The sequence below is a fragment of the Phoenix dactylifera genome, chromosome 4, assembly GCF_009389715.1.
Source record: "Phoenix dactylifera cultivar Barhee BC4 chromosome 4, palm_55x_up_171113_PBpolish2nd_filt_p, whole genome shotgun sequence".
Taxonomy (NCBI): Eukaryota; Viridiplantae; Streptophyta; class Magnoliopsida; order Arecales; family Arecaceae; genus Phoenix; species Phoenix dactylifera.
The window spans coordinates 13,815,935-13,836,919 of NC_052395.1; the positions used below are offsets into that span (position 1 = coordinate 13,815,935).

The 20,985-nt window shown below is 42.1% G+C and overlaps 1 protein-coding gene across 1 annotated transcript; it reads right to left on the reverse strand.

The window, feature by feature from the left end:
- Positions 1–13,041, reverse strand: LOC113463478 (3-ketoacyl-CoA synthase 4-like). Its single transcript, XM_039125603.1, is given in 5 exon segments — positions 1–5,555; positions 5,639–11,503; positions 11,505–11,566; positions 11,569–11,974; positions 11,976–13,041. Coding segments are annotated over 4 exon segments (1,575 nt in total). The 5' UTR covers positions 12,960–13,041; the 3' UTR covers positions 1–5,555; positions 5,639–11,380.
- Between the last annotated feature and the right edge of the window lie 7,944 nt (positions 13,042–20,985).

Genomic DNA, 20,985 nt, shown 5'->3' on the forward strand with positions numbered 1-20,985 from the left:
TATAACAGGATATCATAGAATTTATTACTTGAAGACATATAAATGTGGCTACATTATCATTGTATCCACCATATTTTTCAAGGTCATATGCAACCTGTGACTTTTGCCTCCAAGGTGACAAAAACTGGCTGCTTGACTGCAATTGCTGGATATCAGTCAATTAATGCCACCAGAATCAAACTATAAATACATAACCTTGCCTCTACTCATCTACTATAATCCTGAACTCGCACAAGTAAGGTGCTTTCATTATCAGCATCTCCACATTTCTGAGGCGCACTTCACATTGCTAATGTCTTCATGCTTCCCAGTCCAACTACTTTATCGCTTATTAGTTTCTTCACCTTATCAGCATCTCTACTGTCTGTTGCACTTCCCGTTCACAATTTTTTTCAACCGAGTGCATTGCGCATACCATACTCCAGTAACATTAATTGTCGTCATCATCATTCCTCACTGGGGAAGTACTCTGTTTTGCTTGTTTTAGCAAATCCAAGTCCAATCATCATCCAGTGGAACCTCTTCTGCAGCTTTAAGAGGATGAGTTATGGTGTATCTGTGATGGGTGTCAACCATCAATGTAGATAAACTCATCAAAATGTCTCCAACAACACCATTCACTGGTTTTACCTCTCAGGGCTTCTGCTCTAACATCCTAAACTCATACCACATCTGTGCAAATCACCCAAGTCCGAGTTATCTAATCTGTTATATGGTAGATACATCAAAACATCCATCCATTGTCGATGCCAAAAAAACTCTGATCTAGATGGATAACCAGGTTCATCAAAGTTTTGGTTCTCGATGAAGTCAAATGTTAGACCACCAACTTTTTTCCTTATCATAATATAGAATTCATATTTAAATAGTAGAAGACCACTGTTTCCTTCTTCATGCATGGAAACCAAAAATGATGCTTTAATTCCATGCCCTTATAAGTTTGCTGCCTTTGGGCATCAATCTTGGTGTACATCAAATGTCACGAATCTGTCAACTCCATTACTGAAGATTTAAATGGAAGTGTATACTCCAACACTAAAAACAAATGTACGAATGCATTTGCTAATATTGACACGTATTAATGCCAATGTCAGACATATTTTGAAGTTTCTTTTTTTTTTCTCCTTGAAATTAAAAAATTGGATCCACGAACACAACCACATGTAATTGGATCAGGTGTGTGTATGCACGTATGTGCATAGATGAGTTTGTAATAATAATAAATACAACATAAATGTTATCTATTTGGCAACCAATAGTTACCACAACCATACAGTTCTCCGAAACAATCATCATTTAGTATTGAAAAGAGTTAGGGCTGCAAACGAATTGGGTTGGGTCCAGAAGATCCAGAACTAGCCCATCTGAATTCGATCTAGAAATGTTGATCCAACCTGATCCACTTATAAATTTTCTCCATTTGATTGAAAATTACATTTTTTTATGATCCATTAAGGATAATGGGCAGAGTTTGGTTGCCCTAGACCCAGGTCCTTTCCCATAATTCTGTGGTCGGGGTTGGGTTTGGATCAGAGAATATGAGGGACAATATTAATGCAGCCTGTTATATAATAAGACTGCAAAATTTTAGCTTAAATTGCAAAATTAACCCTTGAAATCTGATTTAATCTGATATTTTACTCTTTAGAACATCAGTGAAAGAGCGATTCAAGGTGGGTGGGAAGGGGCGGTGGTGAAAAGTGGAGAAAACAGAACAAGAGATAGTATGAGATAAATAATAGAGACTAGAGGAACATCTGGGTGGAGAAGAGTCTAGAAGAGTTACAATGCTTGAGAGAGTACCGGTGTTATTGGGTTGGGATATCACCCAATCTGGGCATTGATCCAATAGGGGTGTTAAGAGCCTAAATTTTGTACCAAACCCTACCAATCCACCAATCAGGTTGCCTCCTGGTCCGGGTCTGGGTAGGTATGAAATTGTACGACACGTCAAATCTAGGGTATTGCATTGGGTACAGATCAGAAGTAGGCCTGAGTACTGAACGAATCCATTTGGACAAAAGTCAGAAAATGAAGAAAAAAAGATGATTCATTAGAAGATACTTTATGAGATACTCTAATAATATACGAGTAAATATTTGTATTATAATCGAAAAAACATGACTCTAGAAGATTTATATGAGATAATTTAATAGTATGAATAAAACTGTATATATGTATATTATAACAATATAAGATACACATATTAAAATGTATTGAGTAAATTGTTATGGGTAGGGTTAGGCATGTTCTGAAGCACTTCGTGGGTCTGCCTCAGTACAGCCAAAACCAGGACAATCAATAACATATATATACACACTCAAAAACTTCATTTATGTTATGCCTTCATTTTCATTAATGACTGATGACTTATTAATAATCATTTGGAAGTGACAATAACATTATTTGTCCCTTTGCAATCATTCATCCTCATCTACTGCTCACAATCGTCTCTGCCAACACCTGGGCAAGCGGACAGCCCTCAAATGGCAGTCTTCCACCCCCAAATGGATGCTCTTTGGAAGTGCTCTGGCAGCCAGCAGACCTCTGGCAGCCGTTTGATAGCTTGCCTTTTTGTTCTCCTCTTCCCCTTATCTTCTGAAAGATGCTTCCAGTTTTCTTCTTGCTTTTCTTCTTTTATTCTTCCCCTCTATTTCTCCTCTTCATCTTTTTCGCCTTTGTTGTCCTTTTCCTCCTTTTTTTTCAGATTTCCTTGTCACAATCTTTCCTATGTCTTCATTAGTCTGAGCTCCTATTTATACTATAGTGACTTATTTGGTTATCTATATGCATGAAAGGAAAATGAGAGCCCACCAAATGCTTTTTAGCCTTTTATGATTTTTCCAAACTCTTTTTTCTTATCCAAAAAAAAGGGATCAAGTGCCTACATAAGTAGTCAGTCCACCTAGGCAGTCACGGGCCATGCTAGCTACGGACCACCTGGCAACCTTGAACATTCGGTCCATCTTTGGGCTCATACCCATTCCAAAAGTCTTAACAAAATCCAGGTCAGTTCCATGTCTAAGTGACAGTCCTAATAGAGAGAAAGTATCTATTTATTCATGTTTACTCAAAATTGATTTACAAAAAACTCTTCTTCTCATTATAAAGTTAAATACACACATGACTTCCCTAAATATGACTCCTAAGTCCATAATTAACTAGGACACTTGCAGACTCCTTCCGTGCACCATATAGTGAAAGGGCAACCAAAAACTTTCCTGACATAGCAAAAATTCTAATTCTAGGGAAGCAGACCATCCTCAAATTACAATCCTGATGAACTTAAAATTTTCCTAATCCAACCTAGGCCCAAGCTTGAACTTTTAAATGAAATTCCTACTTAAAATGAACTGAAAACAAAAATCGCCATAAAAAATAGCCCCTAAATTAAGAATGAAAATCACAAGAAAATAGAAATCCCAACCTTTCCTAAAAAAAGATGCAAAGCATAGCAGATCACTGTCCAGCCCTTGGTTTAACTACCATTTAAATGATTAGTCTCTGGCTATGTTTCATTTACCCATATGTGGTGGGTACTATACTTTACATGCTTGCGCTTTGTTTTATATATGCTCAAGACTAAGACATATTAAACACAGATATGCCTATTTTTATCACTTGTGCTTGTTTTATACACATTTTACCTTTTTTTGTACATAGTCCAGGGATAAAACATAAATTGACATGAAAACAAGGACTAGAAAGTAAATATATGATCAATAGGTTGATCACTAAGGTGTCGACTGAAACAAGAGCCAGAAAGCAATTTCCAAAAACTAAATATGATGTCAAATTAACTGGAAGTGAAACAGAAAAAAAAGAAACTCAATCTACATAATAGGAGACTAAATTACATCCAATCAAAGATTCAAGTGCTGATGTAACTGGGTGTGCCAACTAGTGGCTGGCAAAGTATGTATTGTTCCATGCCATGCCAAAACAACAACTAAAATAAAATAAATAAGCAGAAGAAGTGGCACCATACTGAGCAGTATAAAGACATATAGACCTGTCCTCACAAGGTATGAAGGGGCACGTGTTATTGGTGCCAACACTATGTTGACACTGCACAGCATGATATGATTGGCACTTGAATCCTTGAATCAAAGATCTTCTAGGTATCGCAACAATAATTACGTTTTATTACAATTCTCATGTAGGTTAAAAAAACAAGAAAAAAAGATATGTACATTATAACTTCCGTAAGTTAAATCCATTATTCTGCATTATAGCTTAACACCACATTATTGATCACTGTTAAAAAACAGGATAATTTCAGAGCATCCAACTCAGATATGCGAAGGCCTAACGAAAAGGCCACTCTAGTGATAACAATGATTAAATGGCCTTTATGCCTACTTCAACATAGCATTTGTTAATTTTCCTCATTGAACTTGACTAACTAAACATATACAAGGTTGGGCAGGGTATTGTGGGGCCTGGTTAGCTATGGGAGCTACCTAACCCATAACCTCTACATGTTATTCAGATCCGGTTGAGTCAGGATGGGGTCAAAAAATGAAGATGGAGTCTAAATCAGGACCTGGCCCAACCAATGATTTTATATGGGTTAGGTTGGGTTGGATCGGATCTTACTAGGCTGTGGTCTAGGTAGGATTTTGATGGGACTTAATCCATTTGCAGCCTAGGAAAAAGAAATGAGATGATTACTGCATCTGTGAAGCATGTACTATATTCTTTTGGTCCACCGAAGAATGAAATCCAAATGGACCCTAAGTAAATTTCATTTATATCTCATAACCATATTCCTAGAATTTCTTAAATATGATTTGCCATTAATCTAGTGGGATTAAAGATAGAAAAACTGAAAACAAGAAATTATCGATTTTTTCGGTTTAATGCGCATCAAAGAAGAAAATCCAAGTGGATCATAGGTAAATTCCATCTATGACTCATAATATATTCCTAGAATTTCTTACATATGATTTGCCAATAATCTAGTGAATAGAGAAATGAATATAAGATATTATTTATTTTTTGTTCTACCAGAATTCTGGAATTTCTTCATGTAAGATCGAATTTCTTCATCAGAGTAATCAAGTTTAATCCAGCAGTTATCGATTCTATCTGGTTGTCAGCATGCATCAGATATCTGTATCCAAGCAGAACAATCCTAGAGATATAGGATATGGCTAGCAGTTGGCGCACATATAAAAATCAAAAAATATTGTAGGCATAATATTGAAAATTGTAGATAGAATACTCAGCCATAAAGATATCACAAATTTGTGATGTTATTAACTAAAGATAGAATACTCAGCAATCTTGCAGAGATTGTTGATGCGAAACTGAAAGAACTAAGTGCCTCCCAGAATTCCTTTCTAAAGGTATTAACAAGTATGATTAGAAAAAAAGCTCATTACCACAAATACACAGACAACGACAATATTACCTCTCTCACAGCATTTGTTGCTTCAGGACGGTGCCCTACCATTTTACTAGCAACTGACAAGAGGAAGATGAAAAAAACTATTCAGAATTCAGTTGTTCTGGTGCTGGTTGGTCAAGTTCATAGTTCATACAGTCAAGTCCTGAATAAAGGTAAAGAATAATTAAGACTACAAAGAATATAAGATTGAGAAAATATCATTATTATAACTCAGAAGGAAAATACCGAGATCTACATTCTGATATGGGTATTTGCAAATCCACCAACAATCAGTGATCTTGAAATGCATGCCATAAATTTGACGTGCAGCTACCATGGTACTTTACACCTTGTATACCCTCATAATCATCGCATCGTGTAATGCTCCTACCTCACCTCCATCCCTTTTTTACTTCTTTGGGTACCATCCTTGTTGTTTGAACTCAAGATGCAGCTAATAAGCTTTAAAAAGTGCCCATGGTATTGTCGAAGCTGGGCTCACCACACAGTGAATATTCAGTACACAACAGCATAAATGGATAAATATCCAATTAGTATTTAGAAAATATTAAAATACATAAGTTTGATGACAATAGATAGGATTAAGAATATACTTCCACCATTTATTTTATTCTTTTCTATTATGCAAATGCTATAACTTACAATCCACCATGCAGCCTAGCCGCATATTGGGACTGCATTGTTCCGTTGTGGTGCAGTCACGACACCACATTCACATAATGGGTGCATATGCAGCTCTGTAGACTGCATTTTAAGGTAGTAACACTGCAGCTTCTTTTCAATAGCAAGAAAAATGTGAAGATTCTGAAGTTGCTCTATGCTCAGATAGGAGCATCCCCCTTCAATCAAAATTTATGCTGTTAGAGAGTCTTGAGTGTTTTTAAGTTCATCTTTCTCTTGTTACATCCAGCTTTAATAACTCTATATCGGTATGATCTCTCATCAAGCTCATCAGTCAACTATACTGTCCCAGTAAATTCAGTCACATAAGTAATCCGGAACAGGTATCTATCCTTTCATAAATCACTTTGCAACTCTGATCCTACTATTTATGATATGGAGAGATAAAATCATGATACCAAAATTGGATGATAAAAGTTTGTACTGCTTGATTCATTGCACAATTGATTGTCAATTGGTTTTGTTTGGGCACCATAACAAAGATTTAGGCCAAAACTAAAGTACGCTATCTCAGTACCAGACCCTGTATCAGTGCCACCTGTCATTGTCGATATTCTCAATACGGGGGCCAGTTCGGCGTATCGACACTCGCGTACACCTTCCCATACCGTGTACCGAACCAAACCAGTATGGTACGGTGTGCCCCATATTATCCAGTTCAGTATGGTATGGGTGCAGCATAGGCAAACCAAATAGTTTGGCTTAAAACAAGTCATTACAATATTTTAAGCTGATAGAGATAAGACTTCTCTTACTAGACACGAGCAAAATCTTCATATTACAAAAGTAATAAAAAAGGAGAGGAAAAAAGGTTTTGACATATGATAATTAAAACAATACTCCCATATCCCCCTCTATTTCAAATTTTTATCATGCATGTCTCATTTTTTAGTTTAAAATCATGTGACGCTAATCTAATGCACAGTTTCCACTCATATTGGGGGAGGGTGCCACATGGCTGGGGTCCATGCAACCTCAGTGGTGAATAAAGAAGGAATTGGAACTGCACTTGTTGCAGGTAAACAGGAGGCCTAATATATTTAAGAATATTTTGGATCAATGGATGCATGAACTCAAATTGGACAAGTATTGTGCTCAAAAACAACTTAAAAGAAAGAAAATGAAATATATAGTTTGCAGTATGTTTTCTCATTCCAACTCATTCTGTTGTAAAACTTATTTCCAGCGAACAGTTTTTTGCATACTATCACGATTACTACCAAGTAAAGCCAATTTCTCTGAAGGGCCAAAATTTATCTACCAGATATGGTGAATCCCTCAAAATTTGACTCCTAAAAATAAAAACACTCTTGTAATTAATAAGATAGACCAGTTCATTGTTTTCATTGGGGATTGTTCTAAGAGGATTTACTTTATAATGCTTCAGTTATATGCAACCTTCAGTCATATGCAACCTCCATTAAATCAGCCAATTCAACAACAGTTACTGAATGTATGACTATTCTCAAATGACATACCACTTAAATCCTATACTGCAATATCTTTTGTCATAAGAGATCAAAGTGTTTTCCACATAATGCAAGGAATCATCTCCAATCCATATATACCTGCATTGATGCCTCAAGAATTGAATCAGATGTCATTAAGTGGACCACTAAATATCAAGAGCCAAAATAAACTACGAAGAAACTAGGACGCTAGCCTCCAACCTTCTAAGCATCGAGGCATCCAGCTGATAAATCATTAAACACTACAGATCTTTAATATTGTCATAAAGATCTCCATCCACTTTCTTCATTTTATAGACATTTAATCTCTCCATTGAGGACTAGATTTTGGTCTTTAGTCTTTACAATATTGTGTCTTATGTACTTATATAATACAAGTGTGTCTACCTCTACACCACTTGCATTGACTTGTTGCAGTACATCTCAGCTTACAATAATGCGTATCTCTTTAGTCTAACTGATATTTAGTGGCACAGTGAAGTATATTGCTCCCCCACATTAAACCTATGCTCAATAAATCTCATCCCTTTTTATATTCTAAACACTCTGAAGCACTTCCAGTTTGATTGTTTTATTTCTATATTAGAGGCTGTGTTATATAGCAAATATGATACTCATGTAAAAGCGCCCTCCTAAATCAAACCAAAAGGCTAGAAATTAAGGTTACTTATACTGTATGAGCTTTTCACAGTAATACTAGTAAATGAAATTTCCAAAGTACTGACATTAAATGCATAACAGGTACACTGCAGTTAACAGGTAAACATAGTTATGAGCTTCAATTGCTACCTTGTAATCATAATTATGTAATGTTAGTTCATATGACAAATTTATTTATGTAATGCATATTAGAACCAATGATCAACAGATATATGGGACGGACTGCAATCCAAATTTCTAATAAAAAATTAGAAATAATGTTTATTTTTCAAAATATATATGTATATAAAGTAGTTATGGTCCATACCAGGGAAATTTGATCAAAGTAGCACGTTAAGCATGCCAGAAATGGATTCCTTACTCTCTATAACCTCAAAGGTCAATCAAGCAATTCCCTCTATCACAAGAATTTACAACTAGGAAATCTAATTAAATATTATCATAATCTCTTTAAAGCAAATTTCTAATCCGTACAAGCTGCTATACCTTGTGCACTAGTCTCTGCACTAGTTTGATTTTTCTGTCATACAACCTCCATCTTGTGCACTACTTGAAGCACAGTCACACTTATCTAAACAACAAAGGTCATGATTCCTTCCATTTCTTTTGAGATCATTCTCTCATACGTCATGGAGTTTTACTTTAATTCTGAGATAATAACAAAAACTTGCTGAAAGAGCACAAAGAGGATTGATTAGCTTCACAAGATTATGACTATAGAAAAATAATCATCATATTCACAAGAAAATGAGATGGGAAAACCTTATGAAAACAAGAGAAACAATGAAAACAAATCAGGCAATAGCCAAACAATCTATTTATTGAAATAGGAAACAACATCAAGGTTTATTCTTTATCAACTATAGTTCTTTAGAGATGTAATCACAATAATATACAGGCAGAAGCAAAAATATATATATGCATTTTTTTTAATTAAAAAAAAAGAGAATTACAAAAACATCTTGCCAAACTATACATCAATGAAGTTTCATCCACAAGATATAAGTGTTTGATCTACTGGCAACAGGAGACCTTTAAGGAAAACAAATGAAAGATACTTTTAGCATTGGTATTAGATGTCGAGCATTGAGATAAGAAAAAAGGTGATAGGATCCATTCTTTCATACATAGCTCTACACCAAATTAACTAGCTTACCAATGATTAACAAATGCACTATTTTTGACACTCATTGTTGCATGGACATTGATGCAAGAATCAGATTTGGGAGCATATCTAAAAGTGTTCGACTCAGTAGGAAGGCAAAAGAAGATATGCGGAAATATATGATTAATTTTAATTTAACAAAACTATACATATGTATACCTTTAATTTTACATTTATTTAAATATAAAAAGTAAATATTGAGAATATATTATTTGTTAAGGTCTTTCAGCATTAAAATATCCCAATTAACTTAAGAATATGAGAAAAATGATATTTTCCAAAGTTATTTCAATGCCTAAAAGAAAATAAAGGGTCAAACTCATTATTGGAAGAGTTCAACTCTCCACCAATCTCTAAAAGCAACAATCAAAGAAACTTCTAAGCACCAAGTCAGATACATATATGATGCAGTTTTTAGAGCCAGATGTGAGTGTTGAGGTGACAGAGTGATACAGGTTCATGCTCCTATTTTTAAATTTCTTCTCTAGATATTATGATAAATTCAACTCACCAAGTCTTCAAAGAGGAAGCCCCATTCGATATTATCATAAGCTCTTTCCAAGTCAAGGTTCAATTCATAAAAAATGACATGGAGTTTACACCAACATCTAGTCAAATTAATAGAAGCTAGGTATGATTACAAATACACTAATTCAGCTAGGAATCAGCAAAGACTTTACGATACAAGCTTATTCTTTTGAATTCACATCAGCTAGTATACTCAAAGCGCAACTGCAATCCATTGGGAATAGGGTATGCCGTACCGGCCGATCTGGGCCGGTACGAACCGATCCGGGCAGGGACATGTATCGAATCAGCGTGGGATCTCGTACCGAGAGCTTTTCATTGAAAAACCAGCCGGTACGACAGTCGTACCAGTACGGACCAATACGGGCCGTCACCGATACGCCGACCAGTACCCGTACAGCGGACCTTGATTGAAAATTTGAGCAACACCCTCCACCTTTTTCAACATCAATTTCTTTCAAAATTGAAAGCAGATTATATTAAAAAGATAGAAAATTAACCAATTTAATTGGATGGCATGTGCAGGATCGGGTAGTGTCTTAAAGATAGTCAATGAAGAAAAAACACTAGTAACATTCAAAGAAATGACTCAAGAAAAATCTTGAGGTGAAAGGAACAGAAGCTGTTTTGCAAAAATTAACAACTTGGCAGGCATTCAGGTTGCCTCGTAAATAAAGATAGTATTCTTGCTTCCCCGACAAAGTTCTTTCCTAATGTAATTTCATGTCAATTTCATCAAGTTATCTTACAACATTAAGTCTCAGCCAAACCATTCGACAAACTCCAGAAAATGCATAAGAAAAAATTACTTCAGAAAATATTAAAATACCATCTTGTGAAGAAAAGAAGTTTGTCACAGATTAATAAAGGAACCATCATTGACAAAATCTAAGTTTTAGGCATTGACACCTCAAAGACAAAAATACCTAATTAAAAAAGAACTCCAGCATGCATAGTAATGAACGGAAAATGGTATTGAACAGAAAAATGCATAAAAAATCTAACCTGGAACAGAGACAGTTAATCCAACCATCATAAAATAATATAATATATCAGACAAAAGTAGATGATACCCAAACTATTACTGGAGGTCTTAAACACAAACATGAAGAAAAGAAAGTTCCTTAGAGAAGAACAAAAAAAGCGGGAAAGAAGAAACAGATCGAAGCAGCATGTGGAACCAGGAGCTAGTCATAATTTAAAGAGTAAGTTACAATGACATTTTACCTTAACGCACATGAGGTCATGGTGCCTGAAAACTTTCACACTATTAAAGTACAAGAACAGAAATCCAGAACTTTAAAGTGCTTGCACAGATACACTAAAGACAGACCGTCTTATGACTCCCATCATTAAGTAACAGATTAAAAGCAGAAAGACAAGACCTAAGAGAAGAATAACCCAATCGTGTTCCTAGACCCCCACAATCAATCAGCTTAATTTTCGTCAGAGACACAACCACCATTATTGCTGCGGCCGTGAAGCAGGAAAACCATCAACTAACTGCACAGGGTACCTATCCATGCAGTCCTCCCATGGGCTGTTGGGAGAAGGCTTCACATTGCGAAGAGCCTGCCACACGGCGCTGGTTGCACTTGAAGCCGCTCCCAAAAGCAATCTGCCACACCCGGTGGCCCCTCCGCATCCGCCCTTGGCCTCGATGTAGGCGAGCTCATACCAAATGGAGCTGGAGGATGTGTTGCCGAACCGGTGCAGGGTCATCCGAGAGGGCTCCACATGGACAGGCGTGAGCTGCAGGTTCTTTTCGAGCTCATCGATCACAGCACGGCCCCCTGCATGGATGCAGAAGTGGTCAAACGCGAGCTTGAAATCCGGGATGTATGGCTTAACCTTGGCATTGAAGAGCTTCTTGGCGACGAGGGTGGCAAAGAAGAGGAGCTGCTCGCTGATGGGGAGCACCAGGGGGCCGAGCGTGGTGATGTTGGTCTTGAGCGCCCCTCCAGCAATCGCCATGAGATCCTTGGAGAGCGAGACGCCGACCTTGCCACGGTCATCCTGCTCCTGGTACACGCAGCGGAAGGCCCTGTCGTCGGCCCCCGCGGTGGGTGCGCACGACGTGGACGAGCCTGTACTTGGAGCGGCGGCGGTCGGAGGAGCGGTTGGAGAGGAGCACGGCGGCGGCGCCGACGCGGAAGAGGCAGTTGGGGATGAGCATGGACTTGCGGTTGCCGAAGTACCAGTTCTGGGTGATGTTCTCGGTGCTGACGACGACGGCGTAGGTGCTGCGGTGGGCCTGGAGGAGGTCGCGGGCGAGGTCGACAGCGATGACGCCGGCGCTGCAGCCCATGCCGCCGAGGTTGAAGCTCTTGATGTTGCTGCGGAGCTTGTAGTGGTTGACGATCATGGCGGAGAGGGAGGGGGTGGGGTTGAAGAGGCTGCAATTGACGACGAGGATGCTGATGTCCTTGGGCTTGACGCCGGTGTTGCGGAACAGGGCGTCGAGGGCGCCGAACATGACCTGCTCGGCCTCCTCGCGGGCGTAGGCCATGGAGGGACGGGGCGGCAAGAAGTGCATGGCCTCGGGGACATAGGTCTCCTCGCCGAGGCCGGAGCGCTCGAGGATCCTGCGCTGGAACTCGAGGGCGCCCTCGTTGAATTCGCCGGAGAGGCGGGAGTGCTCCATGAAGCTGTGGAAGCGGACCTGCAAGCGTTCGGGGGGGCGGTAGCAGGCGTAGTCGACGAGGTACACCGGGCGGGGCCGGGTCATGATGTAGACGGTGCTGCCGAAGACCAGGACTGCGGAGCAGACGAGGACGCTCACCAAGTTGTACTGGAGATGGACCCAGAGCTGCCGGATATCGTCCGGGTCGGTCCGGCCGGCCTCCACCAGGATCATCGCCATCAAGGGAATCAACAACAGGGTCACCAGGTGGGTGATCAGATAATGATACCCCAATTTCACATACTTGAGATTCACGCTCTGGAGGAAGTCCGGCAGCCGCCGGCTCGGGCTTGGCCCCGGGACCGCTTCCTGGATCAGGACGCGATCGGCCGCCGCGCTCGCCGCTCCTCCCCCGCCCATCCTGGACTGCTCCTGGAAATCGAATCTAGGGAAGGAAGGAGGAGAGATGGAAAAAAAGGGGGGGGGGGGGGGGGGGGGGGGGGGGGGGGGGGGGGGGGCGGGGGGGGGGGGGGAAGGATCCTCTTCGATCCCTCTGGGTGTCTCTATCACTATCTCTATCTAGGGTTATCTATATATCTATGCTTTCCCGGCCACCACCTTCGGTTTCTAGGTCAACACGGATCAGTTCTTGAAGCTTCCACCCTGGTTCCTTCCGCGGCTGGCCAGCTCCTAGTTATCTATTATATAACAAACATGAGAAAGAAAAGAATAAGAAAACCCAACCCCCGCACGCAAGCAAGTTGTAAGAAATCAGATAGGCGAGTGGAATTATTCCAAGCGATGCCGGCGATGCTGGTCTCGGTGTCCCTGTAGAGAATGGTTTGAAGGAGAGATGGGAGAGATGGAAATTAATAGAAATAGAGAGGTCGAGTAAGGGGGGGCGCGGTGGCGGCACAAGGGAACGACGGCCGCCACGCTGTCCCCCTCGTGCGCGGATGCCCCGGCGAAACGAGAAAAAAAAAAAATAAAAAAAAAGCTCTCCCAAGGGCCCGCTGAAGCTGGGTTAGGTGAGGGGTGCCGTCGATAGGAGAGAGAATGCGAGGAGGAAAAAATAGAAAAGATTAACGAGAGAAAGGGAGGGGACGAAATGGGCACGAAATGCTGGAAGGTTCCGCATAGAGATGGGCACTGGGCCGGCCGCCCATGGCCCGGCACGGCTCATAAGGGCCTGCCTGGGCTGGCACGACTCGTGAGCCAAGCACGGCCCGCGAGCCAGTCCGGTACGGTCCATAAGGGCCTGGGCTGGCACGATTCATGGGCCTGGCCCCGGCACGGCCCGCGAGCCAGCCCGGAACGGCCCATAAGGGCCTGAACCGGGCCTGGGCCGGGCCAGGCATGGCCCGTCTCCCTTAAAATAAATGGAAATAATTTTTTTAATAAATTAATAAATATTGAAAACTAAAGATTTATTAATATAAATCCATCTTAATGGTGGGAGGTTTGGCATAGACGCCTACCAGTTTATTAATTTAAATCAAAATGGTACATGAAAAGAGGTTTGGACCTTGGTCTGACCTCCAGAATACAATAAGAAAGGAAAAAATAGAGATGACTCACTTTAACAATTAAAAAAATAAAAATATACCATTATAAAAAATTAAGAAATCTTACTAATCATCAGTGATTCAGTATTCACTATTCAGTAGTGTTTGTATCATCATCAGAGAAGGATGTTGTATTATGTCCACCTTTATCTTGAAGTCTCGCCTCAGCATCCAACCAATCTTTGAAGCAGAGAAGCATCTCAACTGTTTCGCCAGTCATCCTACTTCTCTTTTCGTCAAGAACACGCCGACTTGCACTAAAAACGGATTCTGATGCTACTGTGGACATCGGCACAGCTAAAATATCGCGTGCAATTGCAGACATAACAGGATATTGATTTTTAACACTCTTCCACCAAGATAATACATCTAGACTCTCTATTTGATTTTCATCATATGCAGACTGAAGATCATTTCGTAAATAAAATTCTAGTTCACTACTTAAAGATGAAGAAGATGAAGATGAACTTGAAGCATGTGTGTGTTTTCTCTATGCAATGAATGAAAAAATAGATGACGAACGAGAACTACTAGAAGAAGAAATAGAGCTTTGTACGGAAAATCTAGATCCACGAATTTTCTCATCATATATAGCATAAATATCATAAAGAAATTGTTTTACCTCAATTTTAGCAGGTTCAGGATCTTGAATCATATTTTCACAGTATGCATCAAGTAAAATTAGCACGCCATTCAATTTAACTCTTGGATCAAATACAGCAGTTAAGTTATGCATAGGACATATCTTGTCCCAATACTCATTCCATTTAGATTCTATTTGTTCAATAATAGGCATTAAAACATCATCATATCTATGTTCTGCAAATTTTTGACTAATTATATATGCTTGTTATAAAATGAACATGAAGTTGGATAATAAATACCAGAAAGAACATTAGTAGCATTATAAAAACTAAGCAAAAAATCTTCCAAAATTTTTCTTTTATTCCAATCAATTTCAGTCAATGTAAAGCCTAATCCACGATTATTAATATATGCACTTAATAAGTTTTTATATGGGTATGCATCATGTATCATGCTATATGTTGAGTTCCAACGAGTAATTACATCAAGTTTAAATTTTTTAAAATGTTTACCATGATTTATACATAGTTCCTTAAATTCTTGAAGTCTTGATCTTGAAGCATAAATAAAAGAAACTGCATTTCTAATTTTTGAAATGACATCTTGAATCATGCCCATGCCAGCTTGAACAGAAAGATTTAAGATATGACATGCACATCTAATATGCAATAAAATTCCATTTAACATGGGATGCAATGAGTCCTTTAATAATGTAACAGCAGAATTATTATTAGATGCATTATCAAAAGTAATAGACATAATTTTATCATTAATATTATATGAACATGCAGTTTGATAAATGGCATTTGAAATTTGTTGCCCAGAATGTGGAAAATCAGAAGCACGAAAAGCAAGAATACATTTATTTAATTGCCAATCATTATCAATATAATGAGCAGTAATGGCAATAAAACAATTACTACCTACAGATGCTGACCAAATATCAGAAGTTAATGAAACTTTTACATTTAAAGTAGAGAGTGTTTCAATTAAACTTTGTTTCATTGCTAAAAAGTTAGTCATAGCTACTCTTCTAAATGTACGCCTACTAGTTCTTTTGTAAGCAGGTTGTAGGTTTAATTGAACATATTCTTCAAAATTAAAAGATTCACATAAACTAAAAGGTAATTCATCCTTAACTATCCATTTTACAAGTGTTTTTCTTTGATTTTCATGATTATATGCAAAATTACCTACAAGTGATCCCCTTGTATATTAAAGGTACTTTGAGCATGAGAATCATGCATCCTATGACTTTCTTGATGTCTTTTTAAATAGCATGTTCCCCCACTACTACTACAACTATAAAGTTTGGCACATTTTTTACATTTTGCTTTCCAGACTTCATCAACCATAATTCTATCAAATTCATTCCATACAACATTAGTCCTCTTACGAGAAGAGGTTTGATCTTCACTCGGTTCACTAGTTCTAGAGGAACTAGGAACATGGGGTTGGGGATTAGTTTCTTCTCCCTCAGAAACAGGAGGAATGCCAAAATGACTTTTCTCAAAAGATGACATATCTAAATTGGTGAATGCAAAAAATAAAAACTAACCACAAGGAGGAATTGAGTAGAGGACCAGAGGGCAGAGGTAGAGCCGAGATTTCTGAGCTTCCTCTTGTGCTCTCAACAAGGAGTGACCTTCTCTTCTCAACAAGAACCTCCTCTTGTGTAGCACTTGAACACTTGCTAAATGCACATTAAAAATTAAATTGCTAGAAGAGCACTTTAGAAGAGAGAAATAATAGTAGTAGAGAAGGAGAGAATAGTTGGTTTGGTGTGGTGAGAATGAAGGAGGAAAGGGGTATTTATAGGACTCCAAATTTTTGTTTTCCCCAAAATACCCCTCAAATTAGCTGTTTTTGGACAGTTGGCAGGGGTATTTTGGGTAAAAACCAAAAAATAGCCGTTTGGAAACGACTATTTTCTTCCCCCTGCCAGACGGGCCGTGCCTGGCACGGCCCGTAACGGTGCCAAACGGGCCGTGCCTGGCACGGCCCGTAACGGTGCCAAACGGGCCGTGCCTGCACGCCCCATCTCGTGCCAGGGCCCGGCACGGCCCACCACCCTACGGGCCTAGGGTCGGACCGGGCTTAGCTTTTAGGCTAAGCGGGCCGTGCCCGGCACGGCCTGTTTACGAAGCGGGCCGGGCCAGGCACGGCCCGTTTATTCTGCGACCCGGTGGGCCTGGGCCGGGCCCGGCACGGCCCGATGCCCATCTCTAGTTCCACATCCTGCAACTCGCAGCTAGCAAAATGGATCTGACTGATTGCACGAGCATAAAAAATAGCAAGTGATGGGGAAAAAGCGGACCACTCCACAAAATACAATTAAAGTACCTGAATCCGACCGCAAGCATAATCTCAAAAAGAGTGACCTCGGCAAGCACGGCCTCAACAAGAATGACTTCGATGAAAATAACCTCGGCAGGAACGACCTTGGCAGGCATGGTCACGGCTGAGCAAAGTTCTATTGACCTCGAGCCGACCCCAACTCCACCAATAATCAAGCCAACCCGCCTAAGGAAAAGACCGTCAAATCCTCCATATCCGGGATCAAATCCCGCAATCTCCGCCTCAACGACTGTCAATATTTGAATTCATGTAATCTCAACCGATCGCCAGCTAGCCCGAATTCTCGGGCCATTTAAGGTGACTCATTTAAACCAATATTTGCACAATCACGCCCGATTGCATCTAACCGCTACATCCCCTTCTATAAAAAAAGGGGGAGCTCTAGGGGGAGGACCTTCTCCACTGGCCAGAAAATACCTTTCCATTATCTCCATTATCTCCAAAGCCCCTCTCTGACTTAAGCATCGGAGGGCCTTTGCCGGAACCCCCGGCCAAAGGCTTTTGGAAGGTCCGCCGGAGATAGCCGTCCGCCACCACACGGCACCAGAAGCTCCTCCTCCTCAGCTCGTGGTCGCCCTCAAGTCTATTTTCCAGCAACAATTGGCGCTAGAGGAAGGGCCTGAGTCGTGATCATGAGACTAAAAAGTAGAGGAGCTTCTAATGCCTCCCGACGTCGTGCACCAAGCCCTGGACGCTCAGTCCAAAATTTACCATCAAGACCTCCGGCAGATCAAAGTTCCGCAAATCCAACCTGAACAGTTCGATGTGCTGGTGCAGCAAGTCCAAGCACTAGCCATTGTAGTCCAAAATCTGCAACAAGTGGGGGCCCCTCTTATGCCACCTCCATGAGTCCACATCCGATCGGCACTCCTTCTAGACGGGTCTGTGGCCCTAGGCCGTGATCCCCATTGTTCCTCGAGGATCAATAATAGGAAAAGGCGCCGTCGCCAGGGTTCTTCTGGGCGTCCCCCCGGGGGGAGCCACCGAAGAGTCGCCAGGATAGGAGGTCGTAGCCTTCTGAAACTGGATCAACCCTGGGTCATTCAGTACCAAGATGGACCACCACGGTGACTTCCCAGGCGGAGAACTCGACAAGAAGGTCGAAGAGCTCTCCAGGATCAAAGAGTAAGGCGCGAGGGAGATCCTGATTTTACCACCAAATCGCCTTTCTCCTGCCAGATCGAGGATGAGCCAATCCCATCGAGATTCAAGATGCCCCAGATAGAACCTTACAATGGAACAACCGATCCACTGGATCATCTAGAGAGTTACAGGGCCCTCATGGCACTGCAAGGATCCTCAGAGGCTCTACTATGCAAGGCCTTCCCAGCAACCCTCCGAGGAACAGCCCGGCTCTGGTTCTTCGGGCTAAATCCGAGCACCGTCTCCTCTTTTGAGCAGCTCAACAGACAGTTTGCGGCCAATTTTGCTGCCAGCCGGCGCCAGTGACGAACATCGGATTCTCTTCTCGACATCAAGCAAAAGGAAGAAGAATTTCTGAAAGACTACATCGACCGCTTCACCGCCGCTATTTGGAAGGTCCGCGAGTTCGATCAATCAATCGCCATGTCGGCATTAAAGACGGAAGCTTGGTCTTACAAGTTTCTCTTCTCTATTGAGAAGAATTTTCCTGCCGACTTCACAGAGATGCTGGCCCGAGCTCGGAAGTATGCAAAGGCTGAAGAGGCCATGGTTTCTCGGTGAGACGCCGCCGAATGACCCTCAAAGGGGCAAAAAAGGCGTCGCGAAGAACATGGCTGCCTAAGAAGTCGATCACCTCACCGCGAGAAGAATATGCCTCGATTGAGAAGCTCGCCTCATCCGAGGCCGCGGCCCTGACCGAGATCACCGCCTAGGCATAGAACGCCACCAGGGAGGTACGTGAACTATACTCCCCTCACTGCTACTTGGTCCGAGATTCTCATGGAGATAGAAGGCCGAGGCTATCTCTGAGCTTACCACCAATGCGAGAGTCGGAAGCTCAACAACGCTCAAGGAAGTACTGCCGCTTCCATCGAGATCACGACCACGACACAGAGGAGTGCTTCAACGCCATAGGAGATTGAAGCGCTTATCCGTCGTGTGATACTTAATCGGTTCGTACGGAACTGGCATGATGAAGGAGCACCAGTGGAAAACGCCGCGCCACCTGAAAATCAAAATGATAACAGACCCATTGCCGGCACCATCAACGCCACAGGAGGATGCCCTGCCGAAGGAAGCTCGGCTGAAGAACCTGCTAGGAAAGAAGCCCCCCCCCCCCCCCCCGAAGCGTCAACACACGATAAAAGCCATCTCGTTCTCGGACAATAATTTAAAAGGAGTCGAAACTCCTCATGATGATGCTGTAGTCATCTCCCTTGTCATGAATAAATTTGATGTAAAACGTGTTCTGGTTGATAATGGAAACTCTGCAAACGTGTTATTCTACGATGCTTTCCAAAAAATGGGAATGACTGAGGAGCAGCTTCGAAGAATGAACGCTCCACTAGTCGGATTCACAGGAGATTCAGTCCTAGTTGAAGGGATAGTTAGCCTACCTGTCACGGCCGGGCACGCCCCTAGAGAGAGTACCGCGAAGATGGATTTTCTAGTGGTCCATATGGCCTCGGTCTACAATGCTATTCTCGGCTGACCTGGGCTCAACGCCTTCCGGGCCATAGTCTCAACCTACCACCTGCTCATGCGGTTCTCCACTGAACGAGGGGTTGGCGAAGTTCGAAGGGACCAAGCAACGGCCAAGCAATACTACATGGCGACCCTCAAAGCAAAACAACCAGCTGAAACTTCAGCCCAAGTCCCGCCCTTGGCGCTACCTATCGAGACCCTGAAAGTGCAGGACGAGCCTAAGAAGCAACGAGCAGAGCCCGGGGAGCTCCTACTTCAAATCCCCTTAAGAGAGGACCGCCCGGATCAGACTGTGCAGATCGGCTCCAGCCTTAGCCCTCGTGAGCGAGACCGCATGATTGAATTTCTCCAAGCCAATACCAACGTATTCGCCCGGTTGCCTACTGATATGCCGGGGATAGATCCCGAAGTAATGGTCTACCGACTCCAGGTGAGCCCGACTTACAAGCCCGTCAGGCAGAAAAAAACGAAGCTTTGCACCAGAACGACAGCAAGCGGCGGCCGAGAAGGTGGACAAACTCCTCGAGGTCGACTTTGTCAGAGAGGTCACCTACCCGGACTGGCTTGCCAATGTGGTCCTCGTAAAGAAAGCTAATGGAAAATGACGCATGTGTGTGGACTACACCGACATAACAAGGCCTGCCCGAAAGATAGTTTCCTACTTTTCATGATCGACCAGCTCGTCGATTCTACCTCGGGTACAATCTAATGACATTTTGAGATCAAGCTCGGGATGCCCCGCTACGTCGACCGCGAGCCAAGTCTCCCTTGACCTTGGGTACAACCTAATGACGTCCCGACCAAGCTCGGGACGCCCCCACTGCATCAACCGCGAACCAAGTCTCTCCCGATCTCGGGTACAACCTAATGATGTTCCGACCAAGCTCGGGACGTCCTGCTACATCGACCGCGAGCCACGTCTCTCTCGATCTTAGGTACAACCTAATGACATTCCGACCAAGCTCGGGACACCTCGCTGCGTCGACCGCGAGCCAAGTCTTCCTCAACCTCGGGTACAACCTAATGACGTCCTGACCAAGCTCGAGACGCCCCACTGCGTCGACCGCGAGCCAAGTCTCCCTCGATCTCGGGTACAACCTAATGACATTCCGACCAAGCTCGGGACGCCTCGCTGCGTCGACCGCGAGCCAAGTCTCCCTCGACCTCGGGTATAAACTAATGACGTCCCGACCAAGCTCGGGATGCCCCACTACGTCGATTGCGAGCCAAGTCTCCCTCGACCTCGGGTCCAACCTAATGACGTACCGACCAAGCTCGGGACGCCCCGTTGCGTCGACCATGAGCCAAGT